General features: G+C 37.4%; 1 protein-coding gene across 1 annotated transcript in view; it reads right to left on the bottom strand.

The window, feature by feature from the left end:
* Window positions 1–235: 235 nt before the first annotated feature.
* The window catches only part of COL12A1 (collagen type XII alpha 1 chain), a 99,997-nt gene continuing 81,900 nt past the window's right edge, over window positions 236–18,332 (bottom strand). Inside the window, exons 56-66 of the mRNA XM_059467303.1 lie at window positions 18,217–18,312; window positions 16,721–16,774; window positions 15,714–15,767; window positions 14,444–14,497; window positions 13,264–13,335; window positions 7,988–8,023; window positions 7,814–7,880; window positions 6,045–6,233; window positions 4,934–5,002; window positions 3,726–3,896; window positions 236–1,327 (exon numbers count right to left, since the gene is read on the bottom strand). Of these exons, the coding sequence (XP_059323286.1) occupies window positions 1,146–1,327; window positions 3,726–3,896; window positions 4,934–5,002; window positions 6,045–6,233; window positions 7,814–7,880; window positions 7,988–8,023; window positions 13,264–13,335; window positions 14,444–14,497; window positions 15,714–15,767; window positions 16,721–16,774; window positions 18,217–18,312 (1,044 nt within the window). The 3' untranslated portion in view covers window positions 236–1,145. The remainder of the gene's footprint in view (window positions 1,328–3,725; window positions 3,897–4,933; window positions 5,003–6,044; window positions 6,234–7,813; window positions 7,881–7,987; window positions 8,024–13,263; window positions 13,336–14,443; window positions 14,498–15,713; window positions 15,768–16,720; window positions 16,775–18,216; window positions 18,313–18,332) is intronic.

The raw sequence follows: 18,332 nt of genomic DNA, 5'->3' as shown, positions 1-18,332 counted from the left end.
TCCTCACCAAAAGCCTTGCAGACTGAATTTCCTAAAAGTTATTCATAACTCAGACAGAGGAGGCATCTCCTGCTTTCATCCCCCCACTTCTAGCCACCACAGCCCAAATACCTATTAAACTATTCTCATTCTAACTGATTTTTGATATCTGGCATTTCCAGATTATTGAGTAAAGGACACTAATACAATACAAATATGTTAGTCCCAAAATGCCTTTCAAAAATTAATAGACACATACATTTTCAGTAGTTTTATTGAAAAATGCCTCTTTCATTTCAGAAATAAATAATATAAGGCAGTGAAATTCACAATTTGCAGTTAAAATATAAAAGCAGCAATTCTATATCCATAGTCTTGCAAACAATTTCCAACTGCTTTTGGTAACTAAGAAACATTGTATTCTGAAAAAAAAATCCATACTAAATATACAACAAAAACATGCAATTCCATCTCTGCAGGATTGACTGCAATTTGGCATAAATGTAACTGTGTCTACAAACAAGGAGATTTCAGGCATTATTAAACTGTATCCAGTTGATAGAATGATTTCAGCTACTTAATGTTTGTGGTGTTTAGAGATGTATAAGAGCAGTATATGCTCCACAGATTGTAATTCAGAATAGAAGAAAATTACAATGATACGGGAAGGAGAGGGAAATTTTTGGTTCTTTTTAACTAGATTGCAGACCTGTGATCTGACTGAACTGAAAACATGCATTGGAAAAAGAAGAAAAATGTAGAGCTAAAGCAGACAGTCCTTAGAAAATTTGCAACAGCTCTGTGGTTATTTTTGTTTTGGTTTTTTGGTTTTCTTTTTTTTTAATGTGTTTATTTTTACATTATTTTAATGAAAAGGCAGCACTGGGATAACTGAATGCACACCTTAATCTGTATGCAACCACTATAAGCAACAGTATTTTACAAGCATTTCCAGGGCAACATGAAGTGTTTGGGTACACACATTGCTATCCCCACATAAGCGAGATACAAAACAGGGGTGCGTCTGATATGAAAAGGCCAGAAAGTCATATTGCAAAAGGAATGATGCACTCTCCCTGTGTGTATCTGCAAATGCAAGCACAGCAAAAGAACAAACAAAAAAAACCCACCAACCAAAAAAACCCAAATCAAGACACACAGATCTTTTACGGTTTTGTTTTAGCATTTCTCGACAGTGATCTTTTCCAGCGCATGTGCTCAGGGTACTCTGGTGAATGCATTTCAACTCCATAGTCCTCATACTCGTCCTCTCTCCTTTCTGACTCCATAGGTACTATAAAGGGTTCACCTTCAGGCTGATAGGGTCCACTTTCAGGCACGTATGGTTCTGGTTGAAAATAGTTGTCCGATTGAACATAATAGTTACCGCATGTCTTTGAATCCACATATGCAATGAACGTTAGTCTGGCTACATAATGTTAGTTCAACCTTATTTTCATATAATAAATATATAAATAATTAGTTCACTGGGGGTATTTCTCAGTTTTGCTTATGAATGCTTTTTTGGCAGTAAAATAATAAAATGCTTTAAATTCATCTTGAAAGGCTTTGTATTTATAATACACAAAACAGTGCAGAAAGAGTCATAAATTAGGCAAGGGACAAATCATGGTAAAGTTATTTAAAAAAACCAAACAAAACCAAGAAAATCAAATAAAATTACTATTTTACAGCTACTTCAGTAAATCTAAGCATTGGGCTTTATTTTAAACTGCATAATTAATAGAAGACATGGAGCAGGTAAAGTGAAGAGATGGGTTTGGTGTATGCTAATTTTCTGTGAGAATGGGAAAGTAAGTGTAGACATAACTATCACCAGCGGCAATATACAGTACATGTCATTTTGTCGTGCTGTTCCTCGTAACAAACCGAGTTACAGCTGGTGCTTCAGGAACACCAAAAACTACAGCAAAACAGAAGAAAAATTATTATAAAACTTTGGTATTTATAACTGCAGTTACAGATCCAACAAGATTACACATAAAAAAAGGTATATGCCCCAATTCAGACATGTTGGTAACAAGCAACAGACAGGTAGGTTTCATAAGTTGTCAAAGATGTTATTCTGGCATACAGCAAGCAGCAGCAGGCTTTTATGCAAAAGTATCACATAGAGTTGTTAACAGATTTTAGTGGATACAGTCCCATACAAATCATCTACAAGCCACAATTAGTTTACTATTTACATAAGTTATTTCTCATTTTCCAGGTTAAATCTGTCTCTCTTCTAATGGCATTACCTTCGCTGGTTAGTAGTTTTACAAGCCTCCTTCACCACTGAGGTTTTTGGTGGTCGAGGTCTTTTTTAAAAAAGAAAGACTGTCTATTTTATTATTGAAATGCAATGGGCTTAATGAATTGATGTAACTGTCCTTTATCTCATTCATGAGTTGTGTTAGTAAAAGTATCTCCCCGTTCTATGAGGTCAGCATGGTTCAAGAACCATATCCGTGGTGAAATATCCATACGGACTCATTTTCTAATAAGCACGTGCGCAAACATCTCAGAAACAGGATTTTCATGTATTCAAACTGTAAGCAGCACTGGCGACTTAGAAAATGTGTTAGCCGAAACCTGAAACAGGTCAAAGATGATGTTAGTCTTTTAAAAAGTCCATCTGATGTGCAAAAACATACTTTCATCCAACTAAATACATAACAGTTAAGTCTTAGGCATATATTTATATATGTATACAAAGCTGCTTGCTAGAAAGAACACTGCTAAATCACACGCACAATTTTCTTTATTTTTCACTTAAATAAGAATTTTTTTGTGGGATCTGCACAACAACCTGGCTCTATAACCAGTATCACTGAGTCTGCAAGTGTGTACATATATATATATATATTTTCTTTTCTTCTTCTTTTCATGGATACATGCACAATTACACTAACAGCAAACCACATCCAATAGTAGTATCACATACACTAATTTTGAGATCTGGCGAGGCATACATATTAATTTGTTAACAATACTGTGGTCCTGCAGGATCCCCATGTTAAAATATATTAGAATCTTTCCAGTCAAAACTTGGTGGTCACTGTGACCCCTCATTTTGGTTCCAGAAGCAGCCTACTGCTTTGAGCAAAGTCACAAAGTGGAAAGCTTATATGACTCAGGGCTAATCAGAGACTCCATGGCATTTAACTTGGTAGGTATTATAGGACAGTGGTGCTTTTCAGTTGTCTGCACTGTTATTAGCAAATGGATTTCCTTTGTGGAAATTTTTTATTTCAGGTATCAGTTTTCTATAAATCCTGACATGGCTCAAAAAGAGACACATGGAAACTGCCAACCACAGCATTCCTTTTATTTTTCAAGAGAAACATGGAGAATTCAACCTTGTTCTGAAGACGATTGAAAGGGGTGGTGATAGAGGGGGAAAAAAGAAGAGAAGAAATTGGTCACTTAAATCCTATGAGCAACACCACCAGCTAGTAACCATCTAAATTAAATAAAATAAAAAAACAAGACTACAATATTTACTCAGTACTTCCTATTTAGAACAAATCATGCATAACATCAAGCAATCCTAGAGCAAAGTGTAAATGGCTGCTCATATACTGGAACATTACAATGAGGCAGGCCTGCTCACTGACCCATCTCCTCCTGACTCATTATGTTCAGATTAGCAGGACTGTCTCATGTAAAGCAGCTCAATATGAACAGCCACACCTGTGAAGGCTATTTAGGGCAAGGTTAAGGTTAAGTTGTTCATAACCTACCTGGGAATCCTTGGCCATTGTAAGGGATGCTAGCACACTGGGATGAATCACAATATCCTGGTGGCCCTGGGGGACCCCGAATGCCCGCATTTCCAGGACGGCCTGGGGGCCCTGGTGGTCCTCGTGATCCTGTGGAGCCTGGTGGACCAGTTCTAGATTCTCCTTGTGGACCTAATTTTAGAATTGAGAGGTTGGGAGGTTGTTTTTTTTTACGAGACATCTTGATGAAATAGCTAACAATACCTCTGTTTAGACTACACAGCCCAGGCTGTCTTTGGTGAGAAAGCACTCGCACTCTGTTGCAGTATGGGGGTCAACAGAAAGAAATACAAAAGAAATCTAGAAATGTGACTCATCATACGTTGCCTCCCTGTGTGTGGCTTATTTAAGTATTTATTCTTAGAAGCTAATTTAGTAAGGTTTGAGCCAAGTAAGAAATGTCAACATATTCTCTGGTTAATTTCCCCTTCGTGTAAGATATGATCATCTCAAGGGAAACTACTAGATTAGACAAGCACACTGGATTTCTATTAAAATATAGGAGTACATCAATTATACTGCCCAGTAGCCCCAGGATAGATGAGGTAATGTTGTTTTTGGAAGAAATCTTATTATGGTTAGCAGAAAAGTAAAGCTTCAAATAACTGGGGCTACAATTTGCTGCAAGCCTATTATGATTCCTGTAATGAAAAGCCATTTTAGCCTAGTAAACTACAAGCAGAAACAAATGATGCAGCTGATTTATGCTAAGTCATAAACCAAATTCCATAACATGAAAACCAAAACTAATAATCAAATAATACGTCTCTATTGTCCAGTAACTCTGCATTTGGGAGTATTTTGTAGTCCAGCAAGTGAAAGAAAAAAACCTACATACTACAAAAAAATCGTCTGATAAGACTTATGAAAAATATCTGTCAAATATTTGGACAATGCATTTTCATGAAACACATTTTCGCATTAACAAGCATGCCAGATGACTAAATTAAAAGATGAAGATAAACACCTATTAGCCATGTCCAAAAATCTTTCTAAATTGCTATTTTTGTGGTGATTTCCTACAAATTTATTAGAGTAAACGCTAATATATGTCAAAAACTCGAAGTGGGCAAAGGGTGTTCATTCACTATATCAAGTCTAGGTCTCTATGAAGAAATATTTGCTTTTCTCCTACTTTTCTGTAATCTGATAAAACAAAAAAAATTTACCAGGTGGTCCTGGCAAACCTCGTGGTCCTTGGGATCCAGTCCCTCTTTCACCTTTCTCTCCAGGGATTCCTACAGAATAACACAAAGGCAATGAAAATCAAAGAAAGGAAGCCACATCAACAGATATTTCTTCACACACTCTCACTGACATTAATATTTACTTTCCATGATTTAATAAAACAAGAGTGGTTAAAATGGATGTTCTGCAGATGTTCAAATGTGAATTTGGAAAAATAATTTGGATATAAATATAGTAACCCAAGAATAAAATAGGATGTAGATGTAACATGGCATGAATAAACTCTCTCAAACATAGAAAAGTTTTGAGATACTGAAGCACCACAGAATCTTCTTATTTTAAACTAGAATCAGAAAGACCTTTTCAGTCTTGCATACTTCTGCTATAAAGGATGGTTTACACTCTCTTAGAAACAGTTATAATCAAAAACATTTAAGAAATTCTTCTGAATTCCTTGATTTATTCCTAGCCTTTTTAAAAGAGTGTATAAAATATATCCTAGAAAACATAGCACGGAGTCTATGCTATAGTAGAGTAGTGGAAATAAGCAAAGGCCACAAAAGAGTAGACTACAGACACCCCATGTGATTGCAGTGATCCAAGATAGATGTAAAGTAGGTTTACCCATATGTTTACTTTCAGTTCAATTGCTTCCCTCCCTCAGAATATTGTAAAGAGCTAAGGGTGTTGATCTAATTCTTTCAAGTCCTGCATTTATATTTGTTAATAACTCATTTTCTCTCTTAATCAGTGTTCTACTTTGCAAAGAGTTGTCTTACTCCAAACAGCCTTTCAAGATGTAGCTTTATAGTGCCAAAACAGATCTGAGAACACTTGCTCTCCTGAAATTTTATGTGGAAGTCTCAGACAGCAGCCAAAATGTTATACCAATTTGTATTTCATGAAACCTGAGCAAGAGAGAGACAGGAAAGCATTGATCTAGTTAACCTGGTCCTTCAGTACCCCAGTGTTCCTCAGGCAATCCAACTGGCCTAGCAGAGCTTCCTAGTCTGACATGGTAAAAGGAGCAGACTGCTCCTCTGGCAACCTCTGCACAATGTCCACAGCACAGCTGCCTTGGAATTTATTCACCTCTTTCACCAGGTGGTCCTTGAACCCCAGGAGGTCCTGGGAATCCTGGTCTTCCTCCAGGTCCAGGTTCTCCTCTTGTCCCAGCAGCTCCTGGGGGACCAGGTGGGCCTGGTGGCCCTGGCTGGTTTCGGTTTGAATAATAATCATTGGGGATTTGATTCAGCATTTGATTGAACCGGCTCATTTGACCTTCAAAAGAAAATATAAATGTGAAATGAGTGAAAATCTTTTATCAGAGTAGGAAGGAATAAAATATTATCTCTCTTAATTAAATCCTATTCTTGTTTCTATTCAATAAATTAGTACAGATTAATTAGAAAGCCTTAAGATGAATGTCCGATAAGAAAGCTGAACATAAATGGAGGAGGGAGGGGGTCAGGGAGGAAAGGTAAGGGAGCTTATGGAAGCCAATGGCATTAAAACAATTATCACAGAACTATTAAAATCAAGAAAGAGGCAATTTTTTACAATACTCTTGCCCTTGGAGTTCTATTTAGAGGTTGTTTTTATTCTGAAGAACAGAAAGGATTTGCTCCACTTCTAAAGCTGTAGTATCACATTTCTCTGTACTTTCAGACCTCTGCAGCTACCACAAGCAATATAAATTATTCATGTGTAGAGTTAGCAGCACAATCCATGAAGTAAGTTTCTTAAGCCTGCAGGATGCACAGGCTTGCACTTATACACCTTCTGCATATGGTCAAATTTCATTTCCAAAAAAGGGGTTTGTGAACAAAAGCAACACCATTTTGAAGCCATGCAGGAAGGAAGCATAATGGAAAGATACATCTGATTAGTATAATGTGTCAGTCCTAGCATAACACTGAAGAAAGAGATCAGCTGAACACGAGAAAAATAAGGCAGGGATGCACTAAGAAATGTTAAAAGATCTTGGACATGACATCCTTATTCATAAACCTAACACATTCACACATGTACTTTACTTCTTCTGTGATGGCTAACTATTAGAAATGTTTTTATAAGCAGCCATCACAGACATTTCAAAGGACATACTGTCCTCCTTCCTGTACACAAGCACTCTTAATGATCCAAAAGGGATATCTGTTTTCCTCAGTCAGCACTTAACATTGTAATAGATACAATATTAAAAACCAGTTTGCCTTTGTCTTTCTTGGCAGGTCTGCTGATAGCAAAAGCACTGATTCAAGATCAGAGAGAAAGCCTCTGTAGAGAGCAACTTCATGGGCTGCAGAGCTGCACTATGTGGCAGTAGAGGACTGAAATTAAATTTGAAGTCATTTTCCAAATAAATACTGTTTCTATTTGCATAGCACCACTGATTCTGTGCACAGTGTTTAACCAGCACTCATCTGTCTTTCCCAGCTGGCAAAGTACCTGCAGTAAACATCCTTTTTCCCACTGAAGATCCTTTTTCTTCTCTTGAAGATAAGGCATGTTTAATGAGAAAATATATGCTGATTTTATTGCAAAGATGAAGTAATTTTGGAACAAAATTACAAAGGAAACCTCAGAATGTTTAAATTGCCTGTGTATTTCCAAAGGTAACAGATTAGTCCCAACTCAGTTTATTCTGTTATTCTGTGATTATCAAGCTAGCCTATGGATCTGGCAAAAAATTGCTGCTACATTTTTTCCACCAAATCATTTGCATTGGACGGCTATCAGATTGTCAAGCTCCTGCTGTGCTCTGTGGCCAATATTTGTCACTTCAAATTTAAACCATTGTCTTATTTTTTAAGAAAGTAGTTAATTACTTGTATGGATACAAAGCAAGCAACATTGTTTACCATTTATTAGTTGTTCACAAACTTGTCTTGCAACTGCTCGCATCATGTTCTGGGAAGCAATATCACCCTAAATAATCAAATCCAAAACAAGTGTTTCATTAACACTTTGTACTTTTAAATACATAGCGTTTAATTTTAAAATTATGAGAAGAATTGACTTTTTAGCAGACTTACTCTGTCACCTTTTTCTCCCTTCATTCCAGGTGCACCCTAAAATAAATAAGTAAAAATTAAACAACTGATTATGTTATTTTGCCCCAACTATAAGTTTGAGATGTTTAATTCTAGAAAAAGTTTTGACTCCTTCAAGAAGAAATATCTGGTTCTCATTGAACTTCTCATTTCAGAGATGCTAAAACAGGTGCCAGAAAAGAGTGAAGAAATGATGATATTTTGTCTGTCATCAAGCACACTAATAGATGCAGAAGAAATTTATCTGAAGGAAAAATTCAAACTAGGACCAAAAATGGATGTATTCTGACACTTGGATCACACTGTCAATTTCAAAGTTGAATTTCTAGCATCATATTTGTGTAAATGATCAATGGTCTTATATGAGTCATATATGACTGTTTAATTTTAAGACAATTTATTACAGAAATGCCTTCTGGTTAGGAAGAATAACATATGTCATGAAAAGGTAGCTGTCTTCTTGAATCCATATAAAAAGTATTCTATATTAAGTAAAATATAGTTATGACAAGATGACACATAACATGGAGAGAGTGCTTATTCTATTTATACTGACAGCTTCCCTCTTCATTCTCAACCATTTCTAGTCTTTAAAATGTCTCATAGGAGTCTTAGTTTGAACTCCTTTATAATTAATTACATTTGTCAGTCTAGCAGCACTTCCCATTTGCCTTTGAATAGTTTAGTGGTTGTGGTGTTTTCAGTTTTCAAGAGTGCTATGAAAGAAGCAAACCAGGAGGACTGATTCTAATTTTTATGTATGTGTGTGTGTGTGAAAAACACTGGGAATAATGATAGGGCTTGCATGAGTTCACATGGATTTTGATTTCTCGCCTAAATTGCTACTTGAACTTAAGGCATATTTGAAAGGTAAAAGATCAGTTTGGTCATCTGCTGCTCTGCATAGTAACACACATCCTGAGTATTACTGCTTTTTGTAGTGTAGTATTTCTTTAAGGAATCTATTTCTCACCATTAACAAAGCAAAGGCCAAGTGTGGGCTGCAGCTGTTTCTCATAACATTCCTACAGTACCCACAATTAATTTCAACAACACAGAGCACCAAATCATTCCACTGAGGTCACAGCAGACACCTCTCAAATGTGGTGACACTGTTTCACACACTTCTGTCGAGGCCCTTGGGGTATGTCAGGGTGTGAGCTTAGTGTGGTCTCTGAGCTTCTCTGCTGCAGAGTTGCACACACGTACCCCATGACACGCCACAGAAAATATGAGACAGCTCATCCATCACTGAGTTAAGTAGTTGTCGTACAGTACATTTGCATCATGAATAACAGATTGTTCTTGCAAAATTAATTGTACAGACTCAAATGAAAGATTTAGAATGGTGACACCATAAATGTGCCATTGGAATAAGTTATGACACCAATGAGGCAGCTGCTAATATGGATAAAATATACCCATGAAGCTGATGAATATCCTTTCCCTTCTGTCCTTTGCTTTTCTGCTATATTTTGCTTACTCTGTGAAGTCCATGGGGAAATGTTTGTCTTTTAGTTTTAGCTTATTACAGCCATATGCTGAAACAGACTACGGACTTGTAAATGCCATACCATAAATAAATGGTAACAAGTAAAGCCATCAGGAAAGTATGACATTTCTGTCTGTCATTCTCCAATAATTAACATTGTGGTAAATTATGATGTACCGAAATTCTAAAAAAAAAAACCTTAATTTGTTTCCCAAATAAATAAACATTAATATCTCACTCATAAACTATTGCATGTACCTGAAATATTCATTGAACAGAACTGTAGGTTTTTAATTGCACTAGTCTATTACAGAAAAATAAGGGGGGGGGGGGGGTAGATGTAAAGAAACTATTAATGCTTCTCTTTCTATTTGAAACTTTCCAATTTTTCTATTTCCTACAAGTGTACTCACTTGAAATTATCTGCTGTGTATGTATTTATAATACATTCTTGTTTTATTCTCATTCTTTCTATGGCTTTCATAGTAAGGCCTTCTACCAAAGCAAATCATACAGTGCATCTTTTGTGTATTCACTAGGTAAGGGGAGAGGGATGAGGAGAGGCAAGAAAGGCAACAAGGTCCCCCAACAAGGAAAATGCTAATGCCATGTATGGTCAATTTTAAAATTCATTGAAATAAAATGAGCCTCATTCCTCAATTTGTGACGTTGCAAGCACACACTGATTCAGCCTTGTGGCTGGAAGTCTAGAGCATATTTGGAACTACCTTTAAAATTGGAAGATTAGAGGCTGACTGGCCATGTTAACAATAAAGTACATTTTCCACCTGGATATTTTAGAATCAAATTTTCAAAAAAATAATTACAACTTCAGTTACTGTGTTACTATTTGCATCTTCCTCCCTCTTGGTTATATGCCTCTTAAATTTCTTTTAATAGACAAAAAAGTGCAGTTTAGCCTGCTGCTTGACAGCATTTTGAGAAACAGCAGCTGCTGCTGGCATTCTGTTTTTTTGCTGTCCTGCAGTGAGGGAGTCACTTGGGGTCAGTGCAAGGAGAAGCTGGTTTATGCTGCATGTGGGATTTTTTCTGAGCTGTGGGATGAAGGCTGGGGCCGCAGCATAGTTCTACTGCTGAAGAGGACAAAACAAAGGAAGTTTTGCTATTTTTATTTTTAAAGATAATGTGCTCAATTGTTTTTCCCAAAAGAATATTCACTTCCCTCAAGAGCCACCAGCTCATTGCTCCCAAAGCAGTGCCTTTTTGAGACTTCATCTAGGACATCTGCATAGATGGATGCAAGAGCAGGGAACACATGGCAGCAGAGAATGCAAAATTCTCAAAACCTGCATCTAACTCACAACAGACTTGGGCTACTCTCTAAAGCTTTTCACAGTTTATCTGGTCCTGGAGGCATCAGTTCAATAGCACCTTACTTATTAAATTTAAATGTCTTGCATTTTTTCTCAGGAACTGTCTAAATCAACAAAATCAGACCCTGTTGTCAGAAGGTCTGTTTTATAAACAGGACAGCTCTACCTTAACACAAATTAGTCTGTCTACCCATTGTTACTGTTTCCATTCTCGCACCTATAAAACAAGAACTGGAACTTTTCCTCTCTAATACTCCAGCATCTTTTATTTCCCATTATATTTATTCACAGAAAACATATCCATTATTTCTTGAACCAATATCATCTTCTAGTTTAGTGAGTCTTTCTTACTGTTGATGGTTGTTACCTTATGATATGTGTATGAACCACTATGGAATTCTCACTTTCTGACCAGACAGACAGCAGATATTTTAGTCTCCTCTAGGATAGTCTGCATACAGTTTTCAATAAATTACCAACTTGTTTGTGTTCTTATGGTTCCTTTTTCTGTCATTTTGTTGCTACACTGGAAAAAACAACTAAGTTTCTCTTGGAGGCACTTGTAAGCAGACAGAAAGCCAAACTTCATACTTCCATGAAAATTCAGTTAACACTTCTAGGATTTACTTATTCTAGTATAAGTACACAGTGAGGTAGAGAAATGTTTACAGTGTGGTCTGCCTCAGCTTAGCACATTAGTGGTATTGAATACATCAGGAAGGAGCTCCAGCTGACCACATTCACAGGGAGTAACTTCAGAACACCAAGGCTGCTCATAATTTGCAGGTAACTGTATACCTTTTACCTGGAATGCAATATAACCCTTGGCTTGCAGGGGTCTTTCTCCTCACTTTCATTTAATAGTACTAGCAATACAGATTGATCAGGGAGAAGAAAATCTGGCAGGATCTGGTGAAAAATTATTTATTCCTTGTATTTACTAGAGGCAAAGTGAAGCCTCATTATCTTTCTCTTCAGGCAGAATTATGATTCATGACAGTGCAAGTTGCATTTGGCTGTCAGGCTGCACCTTTGGCAGCTGTAATACTGCAAACAAAGGAAGGCCTTGAAATTCTGTCCACCAGGAATCTGATAAAACATCTGTACAAGGTACAAGCCAGAATTTCTGCTGGGATCTGTTCTAGAAACATTAGAAATTGTAAATATGATGCACAGTGTCCCATTACAAGAAAGTGCAATAACTGCAGGGGAAAACATTTATTTTTAATTGAAAGGAACTCTTAAGAATTAGAGTGCAGGAGAATTTAGACATGGTGCCTGGACAGGAACTGGCTGCCTTGCTTTGCAAAAGTCTTTAAACTGGGCTTGTATCCAGATTTCCTTCTAAACACATTATTTACCTTCAGAAGATCTTTACTTCTGTACTGGGTACTTACCAGCTATCCATTGTCCCAGGTGAAGGAAAATCAGATACACCTGACAATTTAAAGCTCCCTTGTGAGCAAAGCACAGCACTTTGTGCTCCAGCCATGTCTATTCAACATGTGACTGAGCACAAATATCCCACTAAAATGTATATCTAAAGGCAGGAAAGCTTCAAGACTTTCATAAGACACTCTGTGTCCTCTACTCCAAGGAGAAATAGAATTTATAGTCTGGCAAACACAGACTGAATTCAACATGTGTATGAGAAAATGACCCAGCTTCCAGGTATTCCTGGAGTTTCTGCTTCATGGCCATCAAGTTTCCCAGCCTACTACACATTCTTTCAAATTATCCAGCTTTTTTATGTACAAATACACTGAGGCAGGATAGAAATTCTAGATTCTGCTATATGTTATCCACAAGTAATGAATGACTTCTCATTTCACTTGATGTCCTACTCAAGTATTTCTCTGAGATACGACGAATGACTCAAATTTCCCCTGAAACTGTTGGTAGGAGGCAGCACCTCCTGATCTTTCTCCCTGTTCAGGAAACACTTTAAAAGTTTGAATAGAACCCACAGAAACCACTCCTAAATAACTGTGAAATAACATTGTAAAAATAAAGAAACATTTGCAAAACAGAAGTGATTATGTAATATTATCAAAGATTATGCACCTTCAGCAGTTTATCACTTTTTTACTACACACACATGCACTAGTGTAAAGACTTTACAATCATTTTGCTGACCTAGTTTTCCATGCTTATGCAGTGCAGAAATTAATATATGTCTTGGCACATAATAGCCTACAATCTTTTTAGTGGAAACCAGAGACCACAATTTCCAGCTCCAACTATTAAACTCAGCAAAATGGCATACTGTAAAAATAAAATTATTTTTAAAAAAAGACTTGTGGGTTTAGGTCAGCTCCACTGTATTAACCACCATCATAAGTGCAAGACAACAATTTCAAGCAGCAGAAGTCTCATGTTCACCAACAGACTGTAATTTTAAATTTGATACTCTAAGTGTATCATTATCTTACTGGTGTCCCACGATCTCCTGGTTTCCCTGGCTTTCCACTTGGGCCAGCAACTCCTGGAACTCCGGGAGCACCCTGCAACAGAAGAGAAGTACAATGAATTGTGGAAATACACAATTCCCTAAGCCCTAATAAGAAACATGTTATTGTATTGAGTACAAAGCAATATTGAAAGTAGTTCCTATCAGGTTTTTTTCTGTTAGGTACATATAAGGCTTGAAAAATTTTTTATGGAATAAACAGTTTGTTTGTCTTGGAAATCTGTTCTTTTATGTAACACCACAGTTTAACAGGCATTGTGGCACTGAAAGATGCAGAGGGTGAGTATATGTTTCTTGGTATGATTCTTAATGACCGATTCCTAAAACAGTACAAAATAGTTGGGCCTTCTAAGTTCACCTAGCAGATCTGTGGTCCATGTTAAAATCCACAACAAGCAGACCAAAAGCCATTCTAGTGATACTGGATAAATACAAAAAAATTAAAATAACAGTATCAGATTATGTGACAAAAGCTCATCTGCACATTCACAAAGGAACATGAGGAAGACAGTTGTGGGGACGTAGGGCCAGCCCAAATAATACCCTGCCTTAGAGACTGTTCTCTATATATGTAATGCAAATATGTGTTCTGTGTGCATCTGCCTTTTGGAAATGCAGCTTCCAACTTGCTATAGGTTAGACCTGGTACATGGGGCAGCAGCAAATTGCCTATACTGGGCTGTATGATCCACCATAGGCTTTTCTCTAACAGCCAGCCTCGTTTCTAGCATGGTCCCACAAAACACAGTGAAGCAGCTCTGTAAGCAAAAGCTAATCTTCAAATGCTCTTGTCAAGAAAAACTTGTATTAACAGTGTTTGTTTTCCCCAGTGTACAAGTAATAAGCCAACTGGTTTCAGGAGACCTAGCTATGCATTTAAAGATCATGGCTAAAGAACCAGATAAACTGGTTCCCTTATTTACCCTGGCAGAAATCAGTTTCAAAACCACTGTTATGAACGTTTGTGAATATATGCTTTGCCCAGCTCTCTGCTCACCTTCTACCAAGAGCTTTTCAGACCCATTTAGGAGATTGAGCAAAGGATCCATTACATATTTGACAGAAATTGAAAATGTCAATGTGGCTCTCTCTTGGCTCAGGTCTCTTAATTCAGAGTATATCAAAGACAAAATTATATTTACCGCTGGTCCTGGTGGGCCTCTGGGACCTGTGGGACCATCTTTTCCTGTGAAACCCTATTCAAAAACAAAAGTAAGATTAGAGAAAAGTGGTCTTTACAATTATATAATTGTATATATATGATTACTACTGTAATTTCTTTTAAAACCTATCCACAGTACAAGTTAGAAAACAGCTATCACAAATCATGCTGGAGAAGGCAATGGAACACTGAGCTTCAGACACTTTAGATGTTCAGCTGCTGTTGATTAACTAAAAATGAAATCAATGTTTCTTAACATTTTTAAGAAAATTAATCATTATTCTATCTCAAGGAGCAAAATCTCTCTTTTTACTGTTCTCTCATTCAGAGTTTAGCTGGATCATCAGAGGTTTATACTTAACTGGAGAGCCCCCTCCCTCTCAGATATTTCCCCTGCAAGAATGAAGGCTGAGCAGAAATTTACTGAAGGTTCCCATTTCAGTAATCCAATATTCAGTAATGCAGAAGTCAGTGTTGATGGTCCATGACCCACCAATCCAACAGTATCCTCTTTGGCAATCACACAGCCATCTATTTTCATTTCCAGCTTGAATTCCCACTAAAGGACAGCTATAAATGCGTACATCAGCTATGAATTTTGCCTGTAAGGTCAAATAATTGCTTCAGTCATCTTAAAGGTGATATTCCACTGTGACAACAAAAGAGATTTACCTGACTGCAATTAGAAGAAAGGAATTGCAGCTACTCCACAATGAAATACCTGCATACATGCCCTTCATTAGGAAGATATTTCAGAGTTCTCCATCCAAAGAAGCTCCTGACAGCCAAAGGTTTAGGGGCAAGCCTGAGCTTCATAATAAGTTTGGCACAGACAGACTCCTAACCAATATGGCATCTCCCAGATGTTGAGATAAGCAGAGTTTCAAAGGGATCCCCTGTAGCAGCAACAATGCGGGGAAGGCAGCAGGGCTGAGTCCCTCAGCAGAGCCCTGCCTGGGGGACATACTGCCTGCCCTAAGGGTGAAGGCAGCTGAGAACCTCGTCAGGGGAGGGAGCAGGGCAATTTTTACAGAACCTGTCTGGCTACCAATAGCTGTCTGGGGAGGTTTTCACCCCTGATGTGTTTCCAACCCTGCTACTTTCATCTCTCCAGAAGGGGTGCTGATAAAAGGACTCCTCTTGAAAAAACATTTGAAAATTGAAAGACATATAAAGAACGGGAAAAATCCGACAAAACACAAAAATTAAATTATTTGATCTTTTCAGAACATAAACTGAGGAAGCCTTACCCTTTCTCCTGGAGGTCCCACTGGTCCAGGTGGACCAGGTAAACCTGGCGTTCCCTGGAGGGAGAAAGAGTGAGAAATTGTATCCATGACAGAACAAACATCACTGTTATGTCATTCCATATATCTCAAGTATATATGTTCTTCCCTCCTTTCTGTCTAATCTCATTGTACACTAACATGTGGCATTGCTTCCTACAGGACATTACTACTCCCTAAAAGTATACTACTCAGAGTTATAAGGACTAATGAAACAGATAAAGAATACAAGGCCCTTGGCCCATGACTGACCTTATCTGATATATGAAACTAAGTCCACAACAACACTTAAGCACTCCTCATGTAGTCTTTTTATCATCACTAAATTAAGGACAATATAGTAACCCAGGAATATTCATCATGCCAGGACATGTGCAGATCACTGACCTTAGATTATTTATAAATTTGGTCAATTAAAAAGATCCTAATTTTTTCTCCTCCTTGTATCATTTACAATACAGAAACCTGTAAGTAACTGAACTTAAATATTTGTCTTCTTCTTTCAGGAAGCATACATATAATGTCCCAAGGCCATTTGAATTTCAAAAGTAAGAAGAAAGTAATTAGTAATTGCTAAAGAGGAGCTCAGCAAAGTTCTGCAATCTTTATTTTAGGAGGACATTCAACTGCAAGTGGTCAGAAGATGAGAGACCTTCCTGGGGAATTGAGTACTCTTCCTAATAGAATGGTCTGTTACTGTGCATTCACAACAGGGATGGGGATTCACAGTCAGGATGGGCATTTGGCTTGACCAAGCACAGTTGTTTTTTTCACATTTGCTGTTTTGAATGGTTTATTATTACCTATATTTCAAATTTCTAAGAGTAAGATAACTGTGTTTCCAAAACTGTGGCCCAGGGAGGTATGAGAAGAGCCCATGACTCCTAGTGATGTCAAAGACAGCTGTCCAGCAGCCAGGTTTCTTCAGGAACAGTGCAAAATGACATCACCTTGTCTAAGTGTGAACTCACCGATCGCCCTGGGAGTCCAGGCTGGCCAGCATCCCCTTTCATTCCTTGACGACCCTATAATTTTCACAAATGATTACAGAGTGCATCATACTTCCAGGACACAAGGTGTAGGAGGATATAAAGAAGCAATCTGCTGCCTTTCACAGCTAGCTTGCCTTCCATATATGCTACAACACTGTAGTATAAATGCACAGTCCAAACCCACATGAGCTAAACTAGACAAAACAATATTCATTTTTTACAGTGGCTTGCATGAAAATTCAGCATTAACGAATGGTACTAATCAAAAAATTTGTAAACATAGACTGAGAACATGATTCTTAATTGATAGGAAAAACAAAAGTACATGACTCAAAAGTGTTCTAAATTTGTGTTAGCTAATGAGAAGTTCCACAAATGTTGGTGTTTTCATTCTTCAGACTTTTTCAAGTGGATGTGACAAATAAATGGCTTATTTGCATTATGCATGTAAGAGCAATGTTTTTCCTTTCTTGCTATTTGATACCTCTATGTCTTCTTTAATAAATTTTTTAATTTATTAAATTTAAATTAGTGTGTAACGAAAAAAAATCATGAAAAGAATCTACATAGGGTAACAAAATCATTCTACTTTGTCCTTACAAAACAGGTGTTCCTAATGTCTACCTTAAAGCACATTTTGTTTTCCATTTTCCAAATTCCATTACAGATGGAGCAGGTACCCAATTTTCAAATGAAAAATGACACAGCATGCAATTAGACATCACTTCTTCTTTCCATAGACTTTATATTTTGATCAAAGACTTCATAAAAAAATCTCCTGAATATATTAAAATTCAAGTTAATCCTAAATAGGGAACATCAGAATTATATTGTTGCTTTCAGGGTGATTATTTATTGAAATAAGGCAAAAGCAGCCTTAATACATCCACGAAGAGTTATGCATGCAATCTTCTATAAAAACCAGAACATAGTGAAACTTCAGTGTTGATAAGACTTGCTTTGGCTTTGAAGGCATGCACATGAAATCAGAAATAGCATCTTGCTAAAATATGGATGCTGTTGCCAAGAAAACCCCTAGCTACTGATTTTAGCCAGACAACAGAAGTTGAACACGTAAGTCTGTGAAAAAGTCTTCAAAGTATTACTGCATCCTTAATTTTCCTGTAACACAATTTGATATTTTTAAGTCCTTAAACTGGAATGCCTAGCAACTCTACAGAATGCCATTAAGACTGATAAGAGAGTAGCACAATTTACATTACTGCATTCAGACCTTGTCCCTTCATTAGAATCCTATAAGCACATGTAACATTCAGGACAGAAAATGCTATTTTATTAAGAGCCTTGTTTCAGAAAGAGATGTATTTCACAATGCTACTGCGTTGCAGGGACAAATGAATGCTCTGGCAAAGCTGCCACCCTCTTCCCAAGACCACCATCCCATGGGCAGCCCTGGCTTCACACACACTGCCTGCTGATGGCACTCAAAAGGGACACTCAGAAGGGGCACTCACCGGTTCACCTGGGATTGACAGCCCGTTGGGACCCTGTGGACCTGGGGGACCTTGAGGGCCTGGAGGACCTGTCTCACCACGAGGACCAGGAGGCCCCTTAAAGCAGAAAATTAAAA

The sequence above is a fragment of the Ammospiza nelsoni genome, chromosome 3 (genome assembly GCF_027579445.1).
Source record: "Ammospiza nelsoni isolate bAmmNel1 chromosome 3, bAmmNel1.pri, whole genome shotgun sequence".
Taxonomy (NCBI): Eukaryota; Metazoa; Chordata; class Aves; order Passeriformes; family Passerellidae; genus Ammospiza; species Ammospiza nelsoni.
This window is presented reverse-complemented; position numbering and strand designations above follow the sequence as displayed.